This window comes from Galleria mellonella, unplaced genomic scaffold (assembly GCF_026898425.1).
Source record: "Galleria mellonella isolate WM207_F2 unplaced genomic scaffold, CSIRO_AGI_GalMel_v1 utg65, whole genome shotgun sequence".
Lineage (NCBI taxonomy): Eukaryota > Metazoa > Arthropoda > Insecta > Lepidoptera > Pyralidae > Galleria > Galleria mellonella.
In genome coordinates, this window is record NW_026442138.1 from 8,806,097 (window position 1) to 8,826,361 (window position 20,265).

At 35.4% G+C, this 20,265-nt stretch overlaps 2 protein-coding genes across 4 annotated transcripts in view; one reads left to right on the plus strand and one right to left on the minus strand.

Moving 5' to 3' along the window:
* Positions 1-124: 124 nt before the first annotated feature.
* Positions 125-9,886, plus strand: LOC113510441 (sodium channel protein Nach-like). The gene is made up of 10 exons (XM_052900585.1): positions 125-262; positions 1,100-1,309; positions 2,177-2,306; positions 2,989-3,158; positions 3,682-3,814; positions 4,948-5,084; positions 5,698-5,888; positions 6,346-6,472; positions 6,840-6,949; positions 8,626-9,886. The coding sequence occupies exons 1-10, from the start codon at positions 165-167 to the stop codon at positions 8,775-8,777; spliced, it is 1,458 nt and encodes a 485-aa protein (XP_052756545.1). The 5' UTR covers positions 125-164; the 3' UTR covers positions 8,778-9,886.
* Positions 9,016-20,265, minus strand: part of LOC113519620 (transcription factor kayak) — a 43,037-nt gene continuing 31,787 nt past the window's right edge. For 2 of the 3 annotated variants that reach the window (XM_026904746.3, XM_026904748.3), the window contains exons 2-5: positions 14,766-14,940; positions 13,719-14,274; positions 13,302-13,428; positions 9,016-11,462 (exon numbers count right to left, since the gene is read on the minus strand). In XM_026904746.3, the coding sequence (XP_026760547.1) occupies positions 11,247-11,462; positions 13,302-13,428; positions 13,719-14,274; positions 14,766-14,940 (1,074 nt within the window). In that variant the 3' untranslated portion in view covers positions 9,016-11,246. Of the gene's footprint in view, positions 11,463-13,301; positions 13,429-13,718; positions 14,275-14,765; positions 14,941-16,988; positions 17,399-20,265 lie in introns of those variants that run through there. The other variant, XM_026904749.3, reaches the window with a different exon arrangement.

A 20,265-nucleotide genomic window follows, 5' to 3' on the forward strand; every position in this document is an offset into this window, starting at 1 on the left:
TGGTATATACATATTTTTTAATTATATATTGACATAATTATCACGAAACTATGTAGTTCTTTATGATATTGTATAGTACTAAATATATCTACATTTTAAGTTCATATGCAATCACAGTCGGACAGTAGGTATTATATCGCAAATAAGTTCTTTCATTGCAGAACATGGAGGGAAATTTCAGAAATTTATTCCGGAAATTCTGTTTGGAAGGCTCCTTCATAGGATTAAAATATTTTTATATATATCCAGATTTTGTGTCAAGGTTAGTAGACAAATTTGATAAGTTTACATTTTTATACACGTATTTAACGTGGTAAGCCGAGTGAACCGTGCTTGCCCCAGAAATGTTTCCACCCTAAGATCAGGAGCAAAACTTTCGGTTATGAAAGAGATGTCTGAAAGCACATATGCGGGTAAAAAGTAAATAGGGGTTGTTAAAATACACTAATGAATATATTTTTTATATTCATAAGTTTATTCTTTTGTTAAATATACCCCATATTTTGTCATTAAGAACGGTTTTAAGCTACTTGTGGCAGAGATTTTTACACCGCATTAGCTGTGCCTCGCGATTTCGCTTGTGTGAATAAGTGCATCAAATATTAGTTGTGCTAAGTTAGAATATGACTTACAGGTATACAAAATTTAATCAAATCCGTTTAGTAGCTTTTGTTTAAAAGAGTAGTAAACCTCTATCCAACAAACTTTCGCAGTTATAATATTAATGGAAAATTAATAAAGGTGATAGTGAAAACAACCATTAAGGCTTGTCTAACAGTGTATTGTTTCTATAAACTTCTAAACAGCACTATACTTAACCATTTATTGCCAAAAAATCCAATAATATCTAAGTAATTAATTACAAAAATGCAATTGCGGAGAAGTGCATTAGAAGCTTTCTCTACCAGTATAACATTACCATTTAGAAGTATTTTTTTTTTGTTAAATCCATTTAGCTAGATAGAAGGTAAAGCTTAAATATGAAAAAAGGAAATCAGGCGTTCCAGTGTCAAACTAATCTTTCCAAGTAATGCTGGTAAAAATCAGAATTGTATGCTATTTCTATTTCTAAAAAGTGTCATGTTTTCTATTCATACAGATGTTTTTGGATGGTAAACACTGTGCTCACCTTGGGTCTATCGTGGACACTCGTCTATCTACTGTACAATCGCTTCAATGACAGGCCCACGAGAATCACCATAGAAAACCAATACGAGATGATGAAGAATATGCCCTATCCATCAATTACAATATGTTCACCAAATCAAATAACCATCAGTTCCATGAAGCATTTTAATAAGACCCTTGTGTATGTGATGCATAATATACCTACACCTAATTATCAAACACTCATTACAAATAAATATATATATATATATATATATATATATATATATATATATATATATATATATATATATTTGTATCTGTATCTCTCATATAGAGCCAACTTAGAACTACATTTTGATGAGTGAAGTTCATTCGGTTTTTTTATGAAACGAAATGTTAAATTATAATTAACACTAGTTATATTTTGCGACTTTATCCGCGTAAATCACATTTTCCTAATTTAGTTAGTTAACTTTCCACTGCTGAATATAGGCCTCTGTCTGTTGGGGTGTTTTGTAAGCAGTAGTTGCCACGCTTGGCAAGCGAGTTGACAACCGCAGTGAAGTTTTGGTGATGATTTAAAAGGGACACTGCTGCCCATCCCTCGACCATTAAGTTCCCTTAGTCACCATTTACGACATACACGAGAAAGGAAGGGGTGGCCCGGCCCTTTATATGCCATGACCATAAGACAATATGCTTTATATTTATATAAAATTTCATTCAAGCGCGTAAATTAAATGTTTTTGATGAAATCTCGCGTTTTGCACGTAGTTTCTTTTGTAGTACTTACCTTAAAACCCACCTTCAGTTTTCACATATTTTCTTTAATTTTATAAGAAGCAAATGTTTGATTTTCTTTCTCTCAAAAAATACGAGTCCTTAACCAATTTCAAATATACTTTCATCTATAGAAAACTACATTATCAACAAGTAACATGAGCTGTATTTTATTTTCAAAACGATACGAACATGTGGCGAGTCGATAAATCATTCTTTAAACGATAAAATATTCTTTATTCCATTATAGAGATTCAGAAGTATCATTTCCTTAACAATGTTTCAGAGATGGTGACATTACGTTCGATTTAGAGCGTGTTCTTCCCCAATTATTGGGTTTTTACGTACCCCTGCAAGTATGGGATGCGCCTGGTCTGGAACAACTGCAGAAGGTTATCAACCTTAATAGATACACTGTGAGTCGTCATCATCATTTTAACCAGACATCGTCTACTGATCATCTTATCAACTACTATAGAATATATTCATGACATCACCTACATCCTCTACCACTTCTATCCCCGTAAGAAGATGGCGCCCTCTGATGGTAAAAGATTCTAGGCCAACTTCGGTGTACGCAAAAGCCTCTGATATGACATCCACTAGTTCTCAATTACCGCATCCATTATGTCCCTGAAACATTTCATCCAGTTGGATATCATCACTGATTTGCATCTGCAAGATCGCCAATCTTTCTAACGAAAAAACCTTTCTAAGGTACCTCTATACTGTCCGTATATTGGCATTTTAGCTTGTTACTGTTAATTAATACGATATTATTCTGAAAATATGTTTTATAACAAGTAATAAAAGACAATTCCAGAATATCCAGTTAGTAGCTGTACCAGGTTGGTAGGTTGGGGGAGAGGATTAATAATGAAATCTAGTAGGCCTATTGCTAGCAATATACTATGTCAAGTCATCGTCTATTATTCCTCACTGGTACTCCACTAGCGTATATCAATAGCGCAAACAAGCAATGTTGAGGTACCCATGTTTGTTTAGGAACGCATGTTGCAACTGTGTTGTTTGTAATAAATTCTTACTTTACTGACTACGATGTATTCGATTAATATAAGCAATAAGAGACAATTACAGGTACCAGAGGTAATTAACTTAATGCCCCAACGTTGCGATCGGTTTTTAAAACTATGCATACTACAAAGGAAATCGTACCCTCACTGTCGAGGTCTATTCAGGCCAATACTCACAACGAACGGACACTGCTGCATCTTCAATAATATATACTACTTCGAAAATAAACGGAGGTAAATATACAGCCATTGTCATCATTATTTCAATAACTACTAATCTAATAATAAAAAATAAATAATAAATCAAAAAGGACACGAGAATATACACGTATGAGAATCTCTAAATCTATACTTATAATAAATCTGTAAAGAGGTCAATTCTGTACTTACATGAAATATATTTCCAAAATAACTATCAGGGGATGATTAGTGATCGATACTGATGCTAAAAATGGAATCAGTAAAATTTTTGTCTGTCTGTCTGTATGTTCGTTATAAACTACTCGACGGATTTTAACGAAACTTGGTACAATTATTCTTCATACTCCTGGGCAGGTTATTGTATACTTTTCATCACGTTACGATCAATAGGAGCAGAGCAGTGAAAAATGTCCACTCGTGAGACGCCGGGACGGGCCGCTAGTATACTATTTATCTATTATTATTACGCTGACATAGGTTTGATATAGGTTTTACTTTCAAATTCTCTTCCCTGGTACTGATGAACTTCATAGTAGTGATTGCAATATACTTTCAGGAATGAGAAAGATTTTAATTTTCTCAATTGGAAGGTAAAATCCTTTGGCCCAATGGAGCCGCTTACAGTAGTCACGGACTACGAACCAGACGACGCGCTCGACGGAACCATAGTCAACGCCGGTTCAATACGGGTAATTTGAAGAGATTGTATCTACATGTTCTTTAAACTGAAACTCAACTTCGATGAATTTGAGAAACGAGTACTATTTATCATGAGTAATTAGGGCTGCACTTTTGTTCCAGTTTTTTTATCTTATTCCTCATGAATTTAATTATTAAATAAGTCTAACATGTTTTCTTAAAAAATCACCACCTCTCTGAAGATACTATGCCGATTTTAAGCATTGTGGAATGTACTTGACTAAATCAACCATTATATACATTCGGCTATTTCTAATTTTGTAATTATAAAATTTTATAAGAACCAGAAAACGCAGTACCAATATTGAACATTTAAGCCAACTTTAATCAGTTTGAATTACTTATCACGTGTCTAAATATTTACTATTTCATTTAAAACATTTACAACTACTACGTAAGTATACTTGCTTATTATAATTAATTTCGGAGCAAATAATTAAACTAACAATGTAAATTTAAATAAAATATTGTTAATTTTAATACATTATTATTAATGTATTAAAAAATAATTAAATAATATTATCAAAGATTTTTTATTATACTTATATAAGTCTATATGACACAAAACAAAAAAAAAACTAAATATAAAAATAATTAAAAATTTAAAATAAAGACATGAACAAACTTACTATATATTATACACCACTGAGTCTTGTATCCCATTAGCGAGACGCTTTGGTTCCAAAAGTTTCAGGATCACAATAGACACAGGAAAAAATAAAAAAATACCCATATATATAATAATTTTATTTGTACTTCTTCTCATAACTATAAATATAAACAAAGCACATATAACTTAGTTCATTTTTTTTTCATTAAAATGTAAACTCGATGGTCCTAATCTACTAAACTACAGAATCTCATTGCTAGCAATATACCCAACCAGGTCGACCTCCTCGCGGTTCTCCCTGGAAACTATCATGATTAATTCCTGATGAATTCATCATGATGGGCTAACTGACCTGTTTTCATTCTCATCTATCACCTTTCACTGGTGCTTCGCCAACCTAACCCCTTAGCGCAGGCGGGGTGACCAAACCATTTTCACCTATCAAAAAAAATCTACTAAATACGGACTTGCTTAAAAAGCATACTAAAGAAATTAGTTAAATAAATGTTGCAGATAATGATCAACGATATGTACGAGTTTCCAGCAGATGAAGAGACAAAATTAGTGCATCCTTACACAGAGTCATTTCACATAATTCACGTTTCTTATACATATTGCTCAGAGGATGTGCGAGCTTTACCCTCTTCGAGGTAGGCACCTGATACGTTATAAGTATTTTTCTAATTATTTAAATGAATAATTATCATTATTATTATCTATTTGATACACTAAATACTTTGATCACTTAACTCACTAGGATTAATTTGGTTTTTTAAATGAGCTTTAAAATTAACACTGACATTATATTAGCATATTTAATACAAAAAGCATTCGCCGAGACAAATATAAATATGATCAGTACCAAATTTCATTACAATTAATTTTACGATGACACAGGACTCTTTCTTGCTACTTTATCTTTCAAAAGATAAAAATCCTCTATTTTAAGTAGTCCTTCTAATTTGGGTGATATAGGAAATGTACTTAAACTAGAGGATTATTGAAAATTAAAATGGCAAATACCTGATAAAAAGTGGTAACTGCCGCCTATAGACATGAACAAGTACCACAGACATTACAAAGAGTATACCCCCATACTTTGCTATTTTTAAGAACTAAGTTGCTATGCCTCCGTATCTTGTAATTTTTCTGCCATTTTCCATCCTTCAAACCGAAACACAACCATTCGACCACAGCTGCTTAACGGCAGAAACTGCCCTTTCATAACTTATGTAGGACTTAATCTAAATAAATTACTTTCAGTCGCAATTGCTTCTTCAATGATGAACAACATTTACCATTTTTTGGAGATTACCGTAATTCTGACTGCGATCAATTGTGTTACGTGAAAGCTGTGGAGGCAGCCTGCGATTGTATGCTATACTACGTTCCATATGTAAAAGCTCAGCGGGCTTGTAACTTCACAAGTATCTCTTGCATCGTGAAGGCTAAACGTGAGTAGATGGAGTGGCTCATCCTCCTATACTTACGGATGTTAAAGCAATGAACATGAAATCAGGTTATCTAACCCATTATATCGAATTCATTTACTATATACTTTATGAGCATTAAATGCTATAATTTCCAGAAAGATCGCATGGAAGTCAACTTGAAAGGATATGTGACTATTGTGTTTTATCCTACTCGTTTCTGTCATCAAGCAACAATGCTTGCAATGCCTTGCTTCAGTTTGAAATACGGGATACGGCAGTAAAATTAGAGGTGAAAACTTCAGAAATGGCAACGCATGGACTGAGATTCCATGACCAGTGTCGGTATTTTGAGATAGTACCATTTCTGTCTATAAGCGAAGATTACCACTTTCCATCTCTTTGTTTGTTATTGTAAGTTATTAAAAATGGATATAAAATAGTTAATTACTAGTAAAAATCTTATAATTATCTTTAACAGTTCATATCTTTAAATGGCTTACATCAGAAAACTGCGATTGTCCGAGGGACTGTGACTCACGCCGCTACACCACTGACATGACAGTAGGCAACCTGGATGCCCTTCCGTACGTGATGACAAATTCTTTGTACGTTTGTAATTTTGATATAATTCTATCAACATTAAAAGTAATTAAATAATAAATGCAAGAGCATTGTTGAATTTCAAATATATATATATGATGAATTATTGTGAGTCTTGGCTAAAATAGCCTAAGGATATACAAGTAAAATACCCTAAAATATGAGTATGTCTTTGCCGAGAAGCGTGTATTTTTTTTCTTTCATTTGGCAATGAGCTAGTGTTGCCCAATATGCTAAAATCAAGTTCAACGTTTCCCACTTTTTTTATATAGCAAATTATCTATTATGTTCCATTTTCGATTTTATAAAGTCAAGTGTATACTTCTTATGATAAATATGAAAAACTAACAGTTTTTTATTTGTTTCTTGCAGTACCGATCTGAAGCTCAACAAAAGTTCCTCCATTATGCATTTCTACTTCCCAAACCCCGTATATGTAAAACAGAAGCAAGAAACAGTGATGTCCCTTATTAGCATTACTTGTAAGTATATTCATAGACATAATAATAGACCTCAGGGGGAAAGGGATTGTTAGTAATGGAGACCAAGAAACCCATGCTAGCAATATACCCAACCTGATTGACCTCCACGCAAGTCCCTCTGGAAACCATCGTGGTTGATTCTAGTGAAATTCGTCATGATGGGCTAACTGACCGATCTTTTCATCTCACCGATCACCCCTCACTGGCGCCTCGCCAGCGTATCCCGTTAGCGCAAGCGGGTATATCATTCCATTGTCATCCATTAAAAAAATTGTAGATCTCTTTATAAAAAAGTATTTTATTACCATTTCTTACAATTTAAGCTTACGTATGCACGTCCTATCTGTTGTATGTTGCGCAGTAAGAATAATAATAATATCAGGTTGTATTTTAAAATTATTACTCTGAACTCTTTTCTCAGTCAGGTCATTTTAGGTAAAGGTTTTTATTTTCTGAAAATAAACTATTCCGTATCCAAAGAAACAGTACAGAAACATTTCATTTTCCATATAGCATTGTTTAAAAAATTTGAACGACGCTAGAGTCCTAAGATGATATTTTAGAAATGGAATTAAACAAACCTACTGGCAGAAAAATTATTTTACTCGTATTTACCTATATAGATGGATCACATGACGCCGTATTGGCATTTGCAGGTTTCCCAGTATTTACATAATCCACAATTCCCAATAAAAAATACTTAAATCGCGGCGCGACGACTCGCATGAAATCCAATGACGTATCTATGACGTCTTAGAGAATGGTAGGCATAATTCACAGGGTTTCCCCTTTAACGAGGTAAAGTAAAGTACATTATAATTTATCAAAGGAAGATTTTGTAATGGGTATAGGTTACAGTTACCACTGTCCATCATGTGGAAAAGAGATCGTTAGTAATGACTTATCAGGGCGACCTCTGCATGGTTACTCCTGGAAACCTATCATGGTTAATTCCTACTAAAATCATCACGATGGGCGAATTAACTTTACTTCATCCTCACCGGTACTCCGTCGGCATATACCAACAGCGCAGAATTATAACGAAACGGACCCTCCGTTTCGTTATAATCCATTAAAAAAAAACACTTACCATCTGGTGAGCCACCAGGTTGATTGCTTGTCAATGTTCCATAAAAAAAAACACCTTTTTTATGCAACTTAGAAAAGCAAACAAGCTGACGGCCCACTTGATGGAAAGTGGTATTTGTCGCCTATAGCATTAAATAATACCATGGACATAATAGAGTACACTGCGTCACCCTTCATACGTTGCAATTCCTGAGAACTAGTGTTTTTAATGGATGGTAACCCCGCCTGCGCTAACGATATACGCTGGCGGGGCACCAGTGAGGAATGATAGGCGAGAATGAAAAAGCAGGTCAGTTAGCCTATCGTAATGAATACATCTGGAATTCAGCACGATGGTTTCCAGGGGGAACCACGTGGAGGTCGGCCTGACAGGGTATATTGCTAGCAATGCAATCCCTTCCCTCCGGACTAAGGTGCTATGCCTCTGCACCCTGTAATTTCATTGTCATATCCCATCCTTGAAACCGAAACAGAGCCTTGCAAACACAACTGCTTCATGGCAGATACACAAATGGGACAGAGATACCCAAGTAAACGACTTTTGTAGTCTCCTTCTAGTGTCTTTAAACTTTATTTGTTACTTTCAGCAAACTTGGGAGGTGTGTTTGGTTTGTGTCTCGGATGCAGTAGTATCAGCATTCTGGAAATTTTATTTTATATATATAAAACTATAAAGAACAGTATTTCAAGAAAAAGCAAACAACTGCAATTGGAACGTGAAGTATTTTACTATAATTAATGGCATAACAAATTCGTTAATAACCTAATTTGTATTAATGACTATTTTTTTTATTGTCGTCGCATAACTGAACAATTATTTACTGATTTTAAGGAAAAGGAATTATTTCTCGCGTATAAATCTTTTTCTATAAATTTTTATGAGTAATTCTGACTGTTTATATTATAGTAAAGAGGTAAATATGGCAGTTCTAGGTTTTAAAAGAGGTAAGCCCAACAACAAAAATAAAACAAGTTAGTAGGTGTATGTAACAAATTTATATTTTCTGATTTACATATATAATTCACTATATCTGGCGATAAATTTCAATAATGTTATCAAATATATTGGTATTGCTTTGCTTAATTTCTTGAAAAAATACAAAAGTATTCTATGCGTTAAGAAAACATCTTCTAGAAAAAATTACATCTTTCTTATTAAATCTAGATGTTCATATTATGCATAATATTTCGAATGCGTACTAAGTTTATATAAAAATCGGTTGCGCAAACGTTGACTCGCGCTATTGCGAGCCGTTTCGAGTGATGATTTATTATCTATACTAAATAAATACTCTCAGAATCCGTCCTATTCAATAATACTTCAAAGTAAATGAAAGCTAAACAAACCTACAGTAACGAAATAAAATGAATTTTTGGCTTAGATTTTAATTATATCTACAATAAAGCATATAACTTAATAATTTGGTCTAAGTTATGAATATTATAATTAAAATGTTAAGTATTCTTATACTAATTATTGCCTTAAACTATTTTACTTTAAATTCCAGTGGTCTCTATAAAAACGACCGACAGACTCATGCCTATGAAAAAAATTGTATCTAAAATACAATATGTATAATTAAAACTATCATTAATCTAATATCGATGATTTTAGACGCTCTACACTAATCAGTGACTCAATTATCTATAATAATAGACTAATTAAATCTCATCATTGGTATAAATCATTATAAATATGAGCATTTTGAACAGAAATTAAAAGTATATTTTTTTTATTAAACTTTATAGTATACAGGATGTAAAGAAAATATATCTGGTAACTAAATCCGTACACCATACGTATTCTGTATTCTAAACATTTACTAATCCATCGAAACCTAATACAAATTACGTAAAAGCAGCACAACCGTTAAGTTCAAAGTTTCATATAACTGCTTAGTATCCATGATGTCCTTCATTTGCTAAAGGTTGAGTGGGTACATATGCTGTTTTAAAAACTTTCAATACACCCTGTATAAACTGGCGACAAGTCATCGATATTGGAAATAGATAATGTTAACAAATGGCATGAGTGAATTAAGCAACTATACCGCCGCTGGGGCGGGGTCAAATACATAATCACTGGACGTATCACATAAATCGCTTATCAGTAATGTTGCATACCAATACATAATCCAATGGAACGGTAAGACGTTACACCAACATTGAGCTAACTTACATTCAATATATTATTCTTTATGTAATATTGCTGTTAATTTATGGTTAACTAATTATATCATACTCGTAACTGTTTCTGAGAGTAGACGTAGACAATGGCACTATGTTTTATTATGACAAGAAACACCGACGATAATAATTTTTGTGCCACTTTCAAAAATTGTAAAAGAGATCTTTTACACATTACAACTAACGCACCATCTAGTCTAGCCTCGCTAGAATTTAAGCACAACACGAAAATAAATCCCTGAAATGCTTCAAATAAAACTCTGTTTTATTTTACATCACAATTATTATTTATGAGGCAAATACAATTTTTTATAAAAATATTCTCGATTAGATAGTTAAAACAGCTTATAAATTGACTTCATTAGGCTGGCAACTCTAGGCCGACACTAACATTATAAAACTACAATATAAATACAAAGCACGTAGTGAGCAAGTAAGTTACTTATTGTAAAAGTTCGTCAATAAATAAATATAGCCGATCGCTATGAATAGGCCAAATACAAGAATAGAAAGATATCGACTTATAAAACGAGAAGAGAAAAAACAGCTTGACCGGATTGATGGAGTACATTGAATAAATAAATAATCCGTATTATTTGAAGTACAAAAGTCAGTTGCTATACGAACTAGGTTCGCTGGACCGACGACGCGTCTCACGCTGTCGCCGGCCGACAACCTGCGCAAGGCACGCATAAACTTACTACATAGAAGCGTCTCGAAGCCCCTTCCGCCACGCGGCTCTGGCCCGAACAACACTTTCCTCATTAGAAGTAGCGACAAACGAATTTATAGACACGCTTACTGCCACACACACGTAATAGAACGAGATAACAACAACGGTATCTTGTTCTAACTCATGCGGTAGCGTAAACGTAACTACAAATGTTTGTTTCCCACCAATTTGGACGGGCAAGTGAAAAGAAGCCACGTGCTGCGAACTGAGCGCTCACACGCCATCGGACTCTAAGTCAACGAGTGAGGGCTCAATTTCGAACAGCAGGAAGGTGGCGTCGAGATAGTCTCAGAGGCTGACGAGGCTGCTGTGCGCGTCCGGTGAGGCGGCGTCGGGCGCGGCGCGCTGCTGCTGGCCGCACGGGTGCGGGTGCGGGTGTACCGGCGTTAGTCCGGTGCCGCCCTCCATGAGGCTGTCGAAGTTGAACGGGATGCCATTGCTTGGAGTTGTGATCTCGACACCTGCCACGGTGTTGTTGTTGCCCATTGCTTTCGTTTTGTGTGCCTGAAATGGGAATACGAAATTATTAGAATTACATTGTACCATCATGTGATGTACGTAAGGTAGTTTAGATAGTTTTTTTTTTCATCCGCAATGTTGACTATAGCAACATATTTATTCTTTGTCAAACATTAAATATGGGGAAAAGGGATTGTTAGTTATGTGGTCTAACTGACCCATTGCTTGCAATACACCCTATCTTTTCTAATCCTAAATTATAATTAAATCGGTTTAGTCGTGAGACTGTACAAACAAACAGTAAGGATATAATGACCCAGAAACTCATACTATCCGATTGCGGAAAACTGTAGGTAAACTGCAGTTACAATTCCACATGAGGAGATAATCCAGTTTACCTGTTTTTAATATGTATGTATAACACGTGTGGAAAACACGTCGTCCTTCACACAAAACTATTTGTTCTCAATAAGAGTATTTATTTAATTTTTGCTTGCAATATATTCTGAATTAACACGACTATATTTTAAATACACCATCGGTAGTTAACGCGATGAAAGATTTTGCAGGTAAATAATACTTACATACCTTTATTGTTTTTAAATTATTTCTTCTTAAAGAAATAGGTATGTTTTTAAAATATGTGTAAACAACGCGAAAGTTTAAAATTAACTAACATGATATAAATGAAATATGGTAATAAAATGAACAATACGAGGTCTGTCCGGAAAGTTCGTATAAAAGTGTTCTGGAATGCGAGAAAGAGGAGTGGGGAGGCCAGGTAAGCGCAGGACCCCTTCCTTATGTCCCTAACAATGCTTCAGTTCTGGTCTGACCGCCGTGCGGTGCGAACTGGCTTGTCACGCCATCTGTGAAGTTACCTCTTAACGAAACCCCGTCGGCATGGAGCCCGCTTCCGTTGAAGAGCAGCGCGTCGTAATCAAGTTTCTCTCGAAACTCGGCAAGAATGGCCGTGAAATTTTTGCCGATCTCAGAACAGTTTATGGGGATGATGCTGTGAAGGAACCAACCGTCCACAAGTGGCTAAAAAGGTCAAATGTCAAGACAATGTTGATTGTTTTTTTCGATGTTCGGGGGATTGTCCATCAAGAATTCGTCCCTCCAGGCCAGACAGTTGATGGAAAATTCTACGTCGATGTGCTCAGACGCCTCAAAGCTCGTGTGGCACGAGTTCGTCCAGAATTGGCGCGAGAGGGGCGTTGGATTCTTCACCACGACAATGCCCCTGCCCACACCTCTCTTGTTGTCCGTGAGTTTTTGAGTAAAAATTCCATTACGGTGACCGAACACCCCCCCCTATTCGCCGGATTTGGCCCCGTGTGACTTCTTCTTGTTCCCAAAAACCAAATTGGTACTTCGGGGGCGGCATTTGGGGGACATAAATGAGATAAAAAAAGCTACGACGGGGCAGCTGAGAAACCTACAACCAGAGGACTTTCAAGGAGCCTTCTCACAGTGGAAACGGCGTTGGCACAAGTGCATTATGTCACAGGGGGAGTACTTTGAAGGGGATAAAATTGATTTACCTGAATAATTGTAAAATAAAATTTTTAAAAAACTTTTATACGTACTTTCCGGACAAACCTCGTATAACGAAAAAAATCTTTACAACACTAATTTTCAACTTTTTACGCGACTTCAAAAATAGGACTTGGTATCGTCGGTACCTTTTGTGTATAATATACATAAATATATATGACGAGATATCTTCGACAATTGCGAATAATGTGATCATTAATATTATATTACCAAACGAACAAACACTATTCACTCATACAGATTATAAATTCAGTATTATTCTCATTTGTATACCTTTAATAAATAATTAAAATAAAAAAAAATAAAAAACTAATAACACGTTACCTGTGCAGGATTTGTATGTACATAAAGGAAACTGGGCCTGGTGGGGCGTGTGGTCGCCGGGGGCGTGTCCAGGGTAATTTGTGTTGCGCTCGTCACCACGGCTGGATTCGCCGCCGACAGCATTACTCTGAAATCATGAAGTTGTAATTAGAAAACGACAATCCTTGAAAAAAAGTTACAGGATATCAAAGATGGATTAAGAATTCCATTATCAACATTTCGTAATTTTGAGGACTCCTCACAAAAATAAATTATTGACATTTTCAATTAGTTTTAGTTTATTAAGAAAATTAATGAAAACTGAAAAAAAAATGTTATTTCATCTAAAAGCATATATGGGATATGTACTGTTACCATTTCACATTTTATATGACACACACGTATATAAAGATAATGTTATAATAAACAAGCACTTACTTTTGGTCTGGGATCGGCGATGTGAACATAACATTCTCTGACAACACTAGATCAGCCGCGGGCTCCATCGTCTCCACTTTGACGCGGACGCCATCTTCTGGGAGTTCGGGATAATAGTTGTTGTCGTGGAAAGGTTTGATGTCTGGTGGACTGATGGACCTCTTTTTCAAGCGACACGAGGGAAGATGCTTTTGCAGGATTATTTCAAGGTTTTGGCGGTCAACGTTTAATTTACGAATTTCCTCTTGAAGCGACTGTTTCTTTTCTTCGAGTTTGTCAGTTTCCTCCTGGAGTTCGTTGGTGTGGTCAAGTCTTCGTTTACGGCAGCGGGCGGCGGCCATTTTGTTGCGTTCCCGCCGAATTTTCCTGCGCTCTTCTTCTTCAGGGGAGAGATCTTGTGGGGCTTTGGTTGGTCTCCGGCCGCCCATATTACGCCGTTTGGGAGCTGGTAGTCCCGGGCTGCTGCTGCTGTCGCCGCTGGCGGAGAGCGGGCCCGGCGACACATGCAGCGTCGTCGTCGGGCCCGAATCACAATACCCCACCGAATTCAGGATGCCTGTCGAAGAGGAAAATGGAGAACGTGAATATTTATCATCAATATATAATCACTTTTACAATGTATGTATGTAATACGGGAAGCCGATTTTAATGAAAAATAGCCACTACTTATGCATAAAATTAACTGAGGCATTAAGGCGTGCATTGTTGCTTCGACCTGAAGGGTTATCTAAGATACAGCCACTTCCAAACTGAAATAAAAGGATAAATTCGGTGTTATAAATTATTTAATTGACATTTATCTCGACCGTTTTCACTGTCTATCAGGTGAACTGTAAGTTTGTTTGCCATTTTCAAATAAAAATTTCACACAAAATACAGAAATATTGTTGTTTACCTTATTACCCGGTCAGATCCTTCTTTACTAAAAAATAGTATCGTTATCTTTACGTAAATACGCCACGTAGACCTTCCATGACCAGTAGGTAGGCCGAAAACTTTATTTTGATAATATTAATGAAACTAAAATAGTAAACTTTCGCCACTTACCGTAATTATTGGCGTGCGTGACTGAAGGTGGCACGAAGCCCGCGTGGTTGGCCTGCTCGCTCCTACAGTTGTTCAGCTCGATGTAAGTTTGTTCGAAGTTGCGCAGCTGCGTTGGTGTTATGGTGGCCGTGGTGCGAGTCGGTACCCCCGACTGGAGGCCCTCGAGGTTTGCCAACTGAAAATAAATACACATTATAAGTACACATTTTGTAAGTACATTCGTTACACAGTGAATCTAACAATCCATCATTTTGAACTGACGTCAACAGAATCAGAATATACTGTGACACCAATATTTCTATTCATATGTGGCCATTACTGAGGACTACGGTGTTATGTTAATATAAGTAGGGGTTGATAGTAAGTAACCAATAAACACTATAGACTTTTGTAATATAAAAATCTTGAGTACCCTAATTTCATTGTCATATTTCAATGTTCAAACGAGCGATCAGCTTAATACGCGAGATAGGTGGAGATAACTTTTGTCTTCTCACATAATTTTATAAGCCTATTTATTTATCATTAAGAAGATGGTGGTCATTCGTTGGACGAAACAGCATTTGAAAATCTAAATGATCTAAGAATGAGTAAAAATTAACAGCTAAACTAAAAACACACTTTAAAAGTTATATAATTTGTAATAATAAATAGAATTTATTATTACAAATTGGCGTGTGATCCCGGCATAGAATAGGCCACCCATTCCTTTCCTGTGGGTGTCGTAAGAGGCGACTAAGGGTGGGCGAGAGATGGGCAGTAGCATCCCTCTTAAAATATCTCCAAAACCTAACTGCGGTTACAAATCCGCCTGCCAAAGGTGGCAACTACTGGCAAAACCTCCCAAGGTGGAGGCTTATGGTAAGCAATGGACAGTAAAGGCGGATATGATGATTATTACAAATAAAACCTATCAAAGTTTTATGTTATCATGTAAGGCAAAGTCAGAGAAAATAAAAGTCTGGTTTTAATACAGAATATACCCATGTCCGATATCTGATTATAAAGTGCAAATTTTATAATAAATGAAAGATTATTATAAGTAATTTAATTAGGTATGAAACCTTATGAATATTAATAATTAATTGTAATCTTTCGCGTTGTTTACACATATTTATTTACACTATAGGGACTCAACGCGACGATTTTTTTGCAGGTAAAAGTACCTACATAGCTGCGTCTATATTACCGACGTTTTTCACTGCGTTAAGACCCGATAGTGTATTTAAAATACCTAAATTTATGATTATTTACTTGAGACATAATTCCAATGAAGTGTTTGATAACTGCAATACGTTTAAAAATTTTGCAATCATTATGAAATGTTTGTGTCTTGTGGTGGATTGCTTCCACATTCCGATCGTGTTTTATAACAAACAATATTTACAAGATACATGCACGATGAAAAGATAATAAAGAAATTATAACAAACTTATGGGTTGTCGCAACTTTCATTAATTTATTTTTTAATGACTTTATTTACTTAATGAAAAATTAAATGTTGATATTTTGTAGCAAAATACAGTAGAAATAATAAAATAAGTAATAAATATAATAGTAATACAGTACTTTTCCAGTTTAATAAAAATTGTTAAAAGTCGAAAAAATATTTTTTCTTGATTACCCCTTTTTATACCAATAGTATTATCGTTTAGTTCGAAATTTCAAAAATATCAGACACATGTTTAACCATAGTTTTAAAATAATCTGTATATTAAATTTTAGGTGTGGCGGTACACGCAACTTTTAGTCAATACCATGAATTATACCTACATAGTTATAGATTATGTTTATACAAAGACTGTTTACATATTAACATTTAAGCAGGTAAAATTTAAGTATAAGCTATTTATAGTATTTCGAATTAGAATTTCACACACAAACAAGTGGGCAAAGTGCAACGATGGGCTAGCGGTGTGCGAGTTGAAAGCGAATTCATAAATCAGTCATCCCGAGCCATTTCCAATAATTTCAAATGGCTTTACTTTAATGTAACAGGTGCATATATCTAATTAGCGATACGATTAATTGGTAAATTTTCTATATGTTTAAAAAAAATAATTTACATTATTGTTACACAGGTCAGGAACTAGGACAAAAAGTATAATGTAAGTGAACTAATAAGAGAAACAGATAATTGGTTCCGTGTTTGCCGAGGGTAATGATGCAGTGCGGCAACTGAACTAAGGTTTACTTTATTCTGGCTGCATTCCCACAGCATACCTGGTGGCACCATAGCTCCGTTGCGAGGATGTTGGCGATCTCCAGTGGATCGATGTTCTGCATCTTGACGGTGCTCAGTCAACCACGTTTATAATTAGACGCTTACTCTATTGTATTGCTCTTTTTGCGACGCGACACCTTCGTGCGGTTCGAGTTTGTTAGTCGATTTGTTCGTTATAATCCGCCCTCGCAAAGTACACTATTAACTGGGGTCGATCCGTCGATGCACCGACCAATAATTTTAGGTTTCTCGATATCGGTGTGTTGTTGTCGTGTAGTTGTTCGTTATGGGGCGGATCGGTGGTCGTCGTTCGCGATAGTTCGCGTTGTACGTCGTATGCGCGGGATAGCGGCTCGTTCGTTCGATGTGCGCGCGTACGCGGCATCCGCGGCGGTTCGCGCGCTACTGCCGCGCCCGCGCATGCTCGCCCGAAATCTTCGCCCACGAGCGACTTCGAATCATTTATTAATAGAATACTCCTCTAACTCCGGAAATATTTCGCGTCATTTCGCATTACACGCGCCGGTTCTAGTTATCTGAGGTAATGGGCGGCAATCTGTTGTTCGATCAAATCGGAAACAAAGGCCTACCACGCACGATGGAAAAGCTAAGAAAATAGACGCTAAAGATATTATCTTGGAAACAGGCATTTTGAGCATGTACGAGATACTGATATAAGTAGATGGTGAAGCAATTTTTAGATTCCATAATTTCGCTTTTCAACTTTCTCTCAAATACCTACCTAGGTAAGTACATTAAGTTTAACATGTACAAATTCTGATACGTACCTCATTAATTAACTAAACACATTACAAAATTTTAATTCGAAAATCGACCAATAGTGATATCTTAGATATGTATATAGGTATACAACGCAATAATACCAAATCAAAATGTGGCCACGAACACAATACTAAACTAACGGATATTGCTCATAATCAATTTATTTAGTTAAGCCAGAAACTAATCAGAGGATGTTCGTTAAGTAGAAGAGCTCGATAATGTGGGCGAAAGGCTCTGTCGGTCCTTGCGGCAAGGTCGCACTCACGGACCCGTGGGCGCGTCCGTAACTATACAACCTTATTTGGCGCCTGATAAGCTATACAAAGTATGTCATATACTGACTATATTTGGATTTATCGCTAAATGTCGGAATAATGTTTTCCTTAGTGACACCACTTTAAACTACGTTCTAATATTATAGAACTTCAATAAATCTTATATCATATACCTAGGCCACTTATTATCGTAGTGAAAGAGATTACTATGCGACTATGAAAGTATGTCTGAAAATTAGGAGCCGAACGACATAAGAACTTGATATTAAAATTAAGAAATAACTGGTATCATGTCTATATAAAATAATAAACAAAAAATCATCTACTCGTCTACGGAGTCACTTTCAGAAGCAACTGTTCATGGTACTTACAAAATTCGGCCCAAAAGTTCACAATTACCTTTCATAGTAGACTATCATCATAATAGTTTTAGTAAATATATAACTAAAATTCATTAGAATAATTGATACTGTCGTCGATATCTCCAGTGTAAACAAGGAAAATAGACACCGGTAGGTATAGTGTGCATACAACCGTAGTAATGAAGATGTTGTGATGACTCGTATAATTTCCTATATGAATTACATGATCACAAAGGGGACAAAGGCGGCAGACTGCTCCGGAAGGCGCTCTGGCCGGTCAATTACCACAATTGCTTAAATGAAATTCGTCTCAAATGCGCGTTGCGCCTGCGCCGGCTAGCCCGCACTACGTACGTTAATTGGTCACGGTGCTTACCTAACAATTAACTGATACTTTATTATCGTTATCTCGCATTCCTGCTCGTTATCGACAATATGTACCACAAAAATTGCGTCCACCACTTAAAGCTTATATATTTAACACCAGTTCTCAGCAATATTTTCCTTATTTTTTAATCTGTCACGATTCTACATCATAAACCGCCTTGAAATTGCAAAAAAGCAAATTTAAATCATAAATGAAACTGAATGTATAATAAATAATCAGTGCATTCAAAATACTAAAAACTTTCTCCGAATTCGAAATATGAACATGTTTGATATTGCATACAAACCACGTGGTTTTGGAAGAAAACGCAAAAAAACACATTATAGACATAAGGTTTTAAGGTAAACGTAGTGAAGTACCAGTTGAAAATCAAGAAGTTCTGGAGGTTGGTTGTTGAATAGAACATGTTATGAAAAAGTTATAGTTTAGGTTTTTAATAGCTAACATTATTCAGAATAATTACGGAGTCTACCCATCATGCAATAGTAACCGGTCTATATTAAAATCCTGCGAGTACTAATTATGAGTAAATTTCATAAAAAAACTGCCCATCTATATTATCACATATTAAAAATTTAAATCACAAAACAGAAAAGATCCACGCAAACTTCCATCAACAAGTTGAAAACACGCCCTTGAACCCGTGTTTAGTACCTACACCTACATAATAAACAAATGCGAAATGAAACACCTAGTTGTAGAGACACCATAATCACTCGTAGACAGCCGGCTACCAACTCCGCTGGCTGCTTGTTCGACGTCGCTTATCGAACCGCGTGGTAGGACGACCATGAGATCACCACTATAAATGTTGTTGTGACGTAAATTATATGTACTTGATGTACAGCGCGAGTGCTGCGGTAATGGCATTGCTTTTTATAAACGATGCAATAAGTTTTTATTGTTATATCATGATAACTCGAGGGACACACGTCCGATGCCAAATACATAAAAAAAAACAAAAGATTCATATAAAAAATCTCGGAATAGCGACCCCGATACTATATATTCAAGCTCAAGTCTGTGAAATATTTATTGAGCTGCATTTGTAACAACAAATATTTTCTGCTTTGCAATGCAGTAAATATATTTAAACAAATTACTTTATGTCTCTAAAGAATTAGTGTTTCTTAAAACAAAATTTTTATTCATAAAAACAAAAACCTTCTACAAATTTATTTTAACTATTACATATTTTGTCACTTTCTTTCAAATTAGGAATTTAGTGACAAAGAAAGAGACAAAGCAGTTCAATAGCTAAAATAGGTTTATGAGAGGTTTGACACTTTTATGAATAACAGGGTAACACTATAGAGACCTGTTTCAAAATAACTAAAAAAAAAGATACTATATGTATGACTATTATTTTTATTTTTTAAACTCGTAACATAAATAGATTTATATACAAACTGTTTCTTTTACTGATTATATAATTATTACATAAGGCATAATGTGCACACATTATATA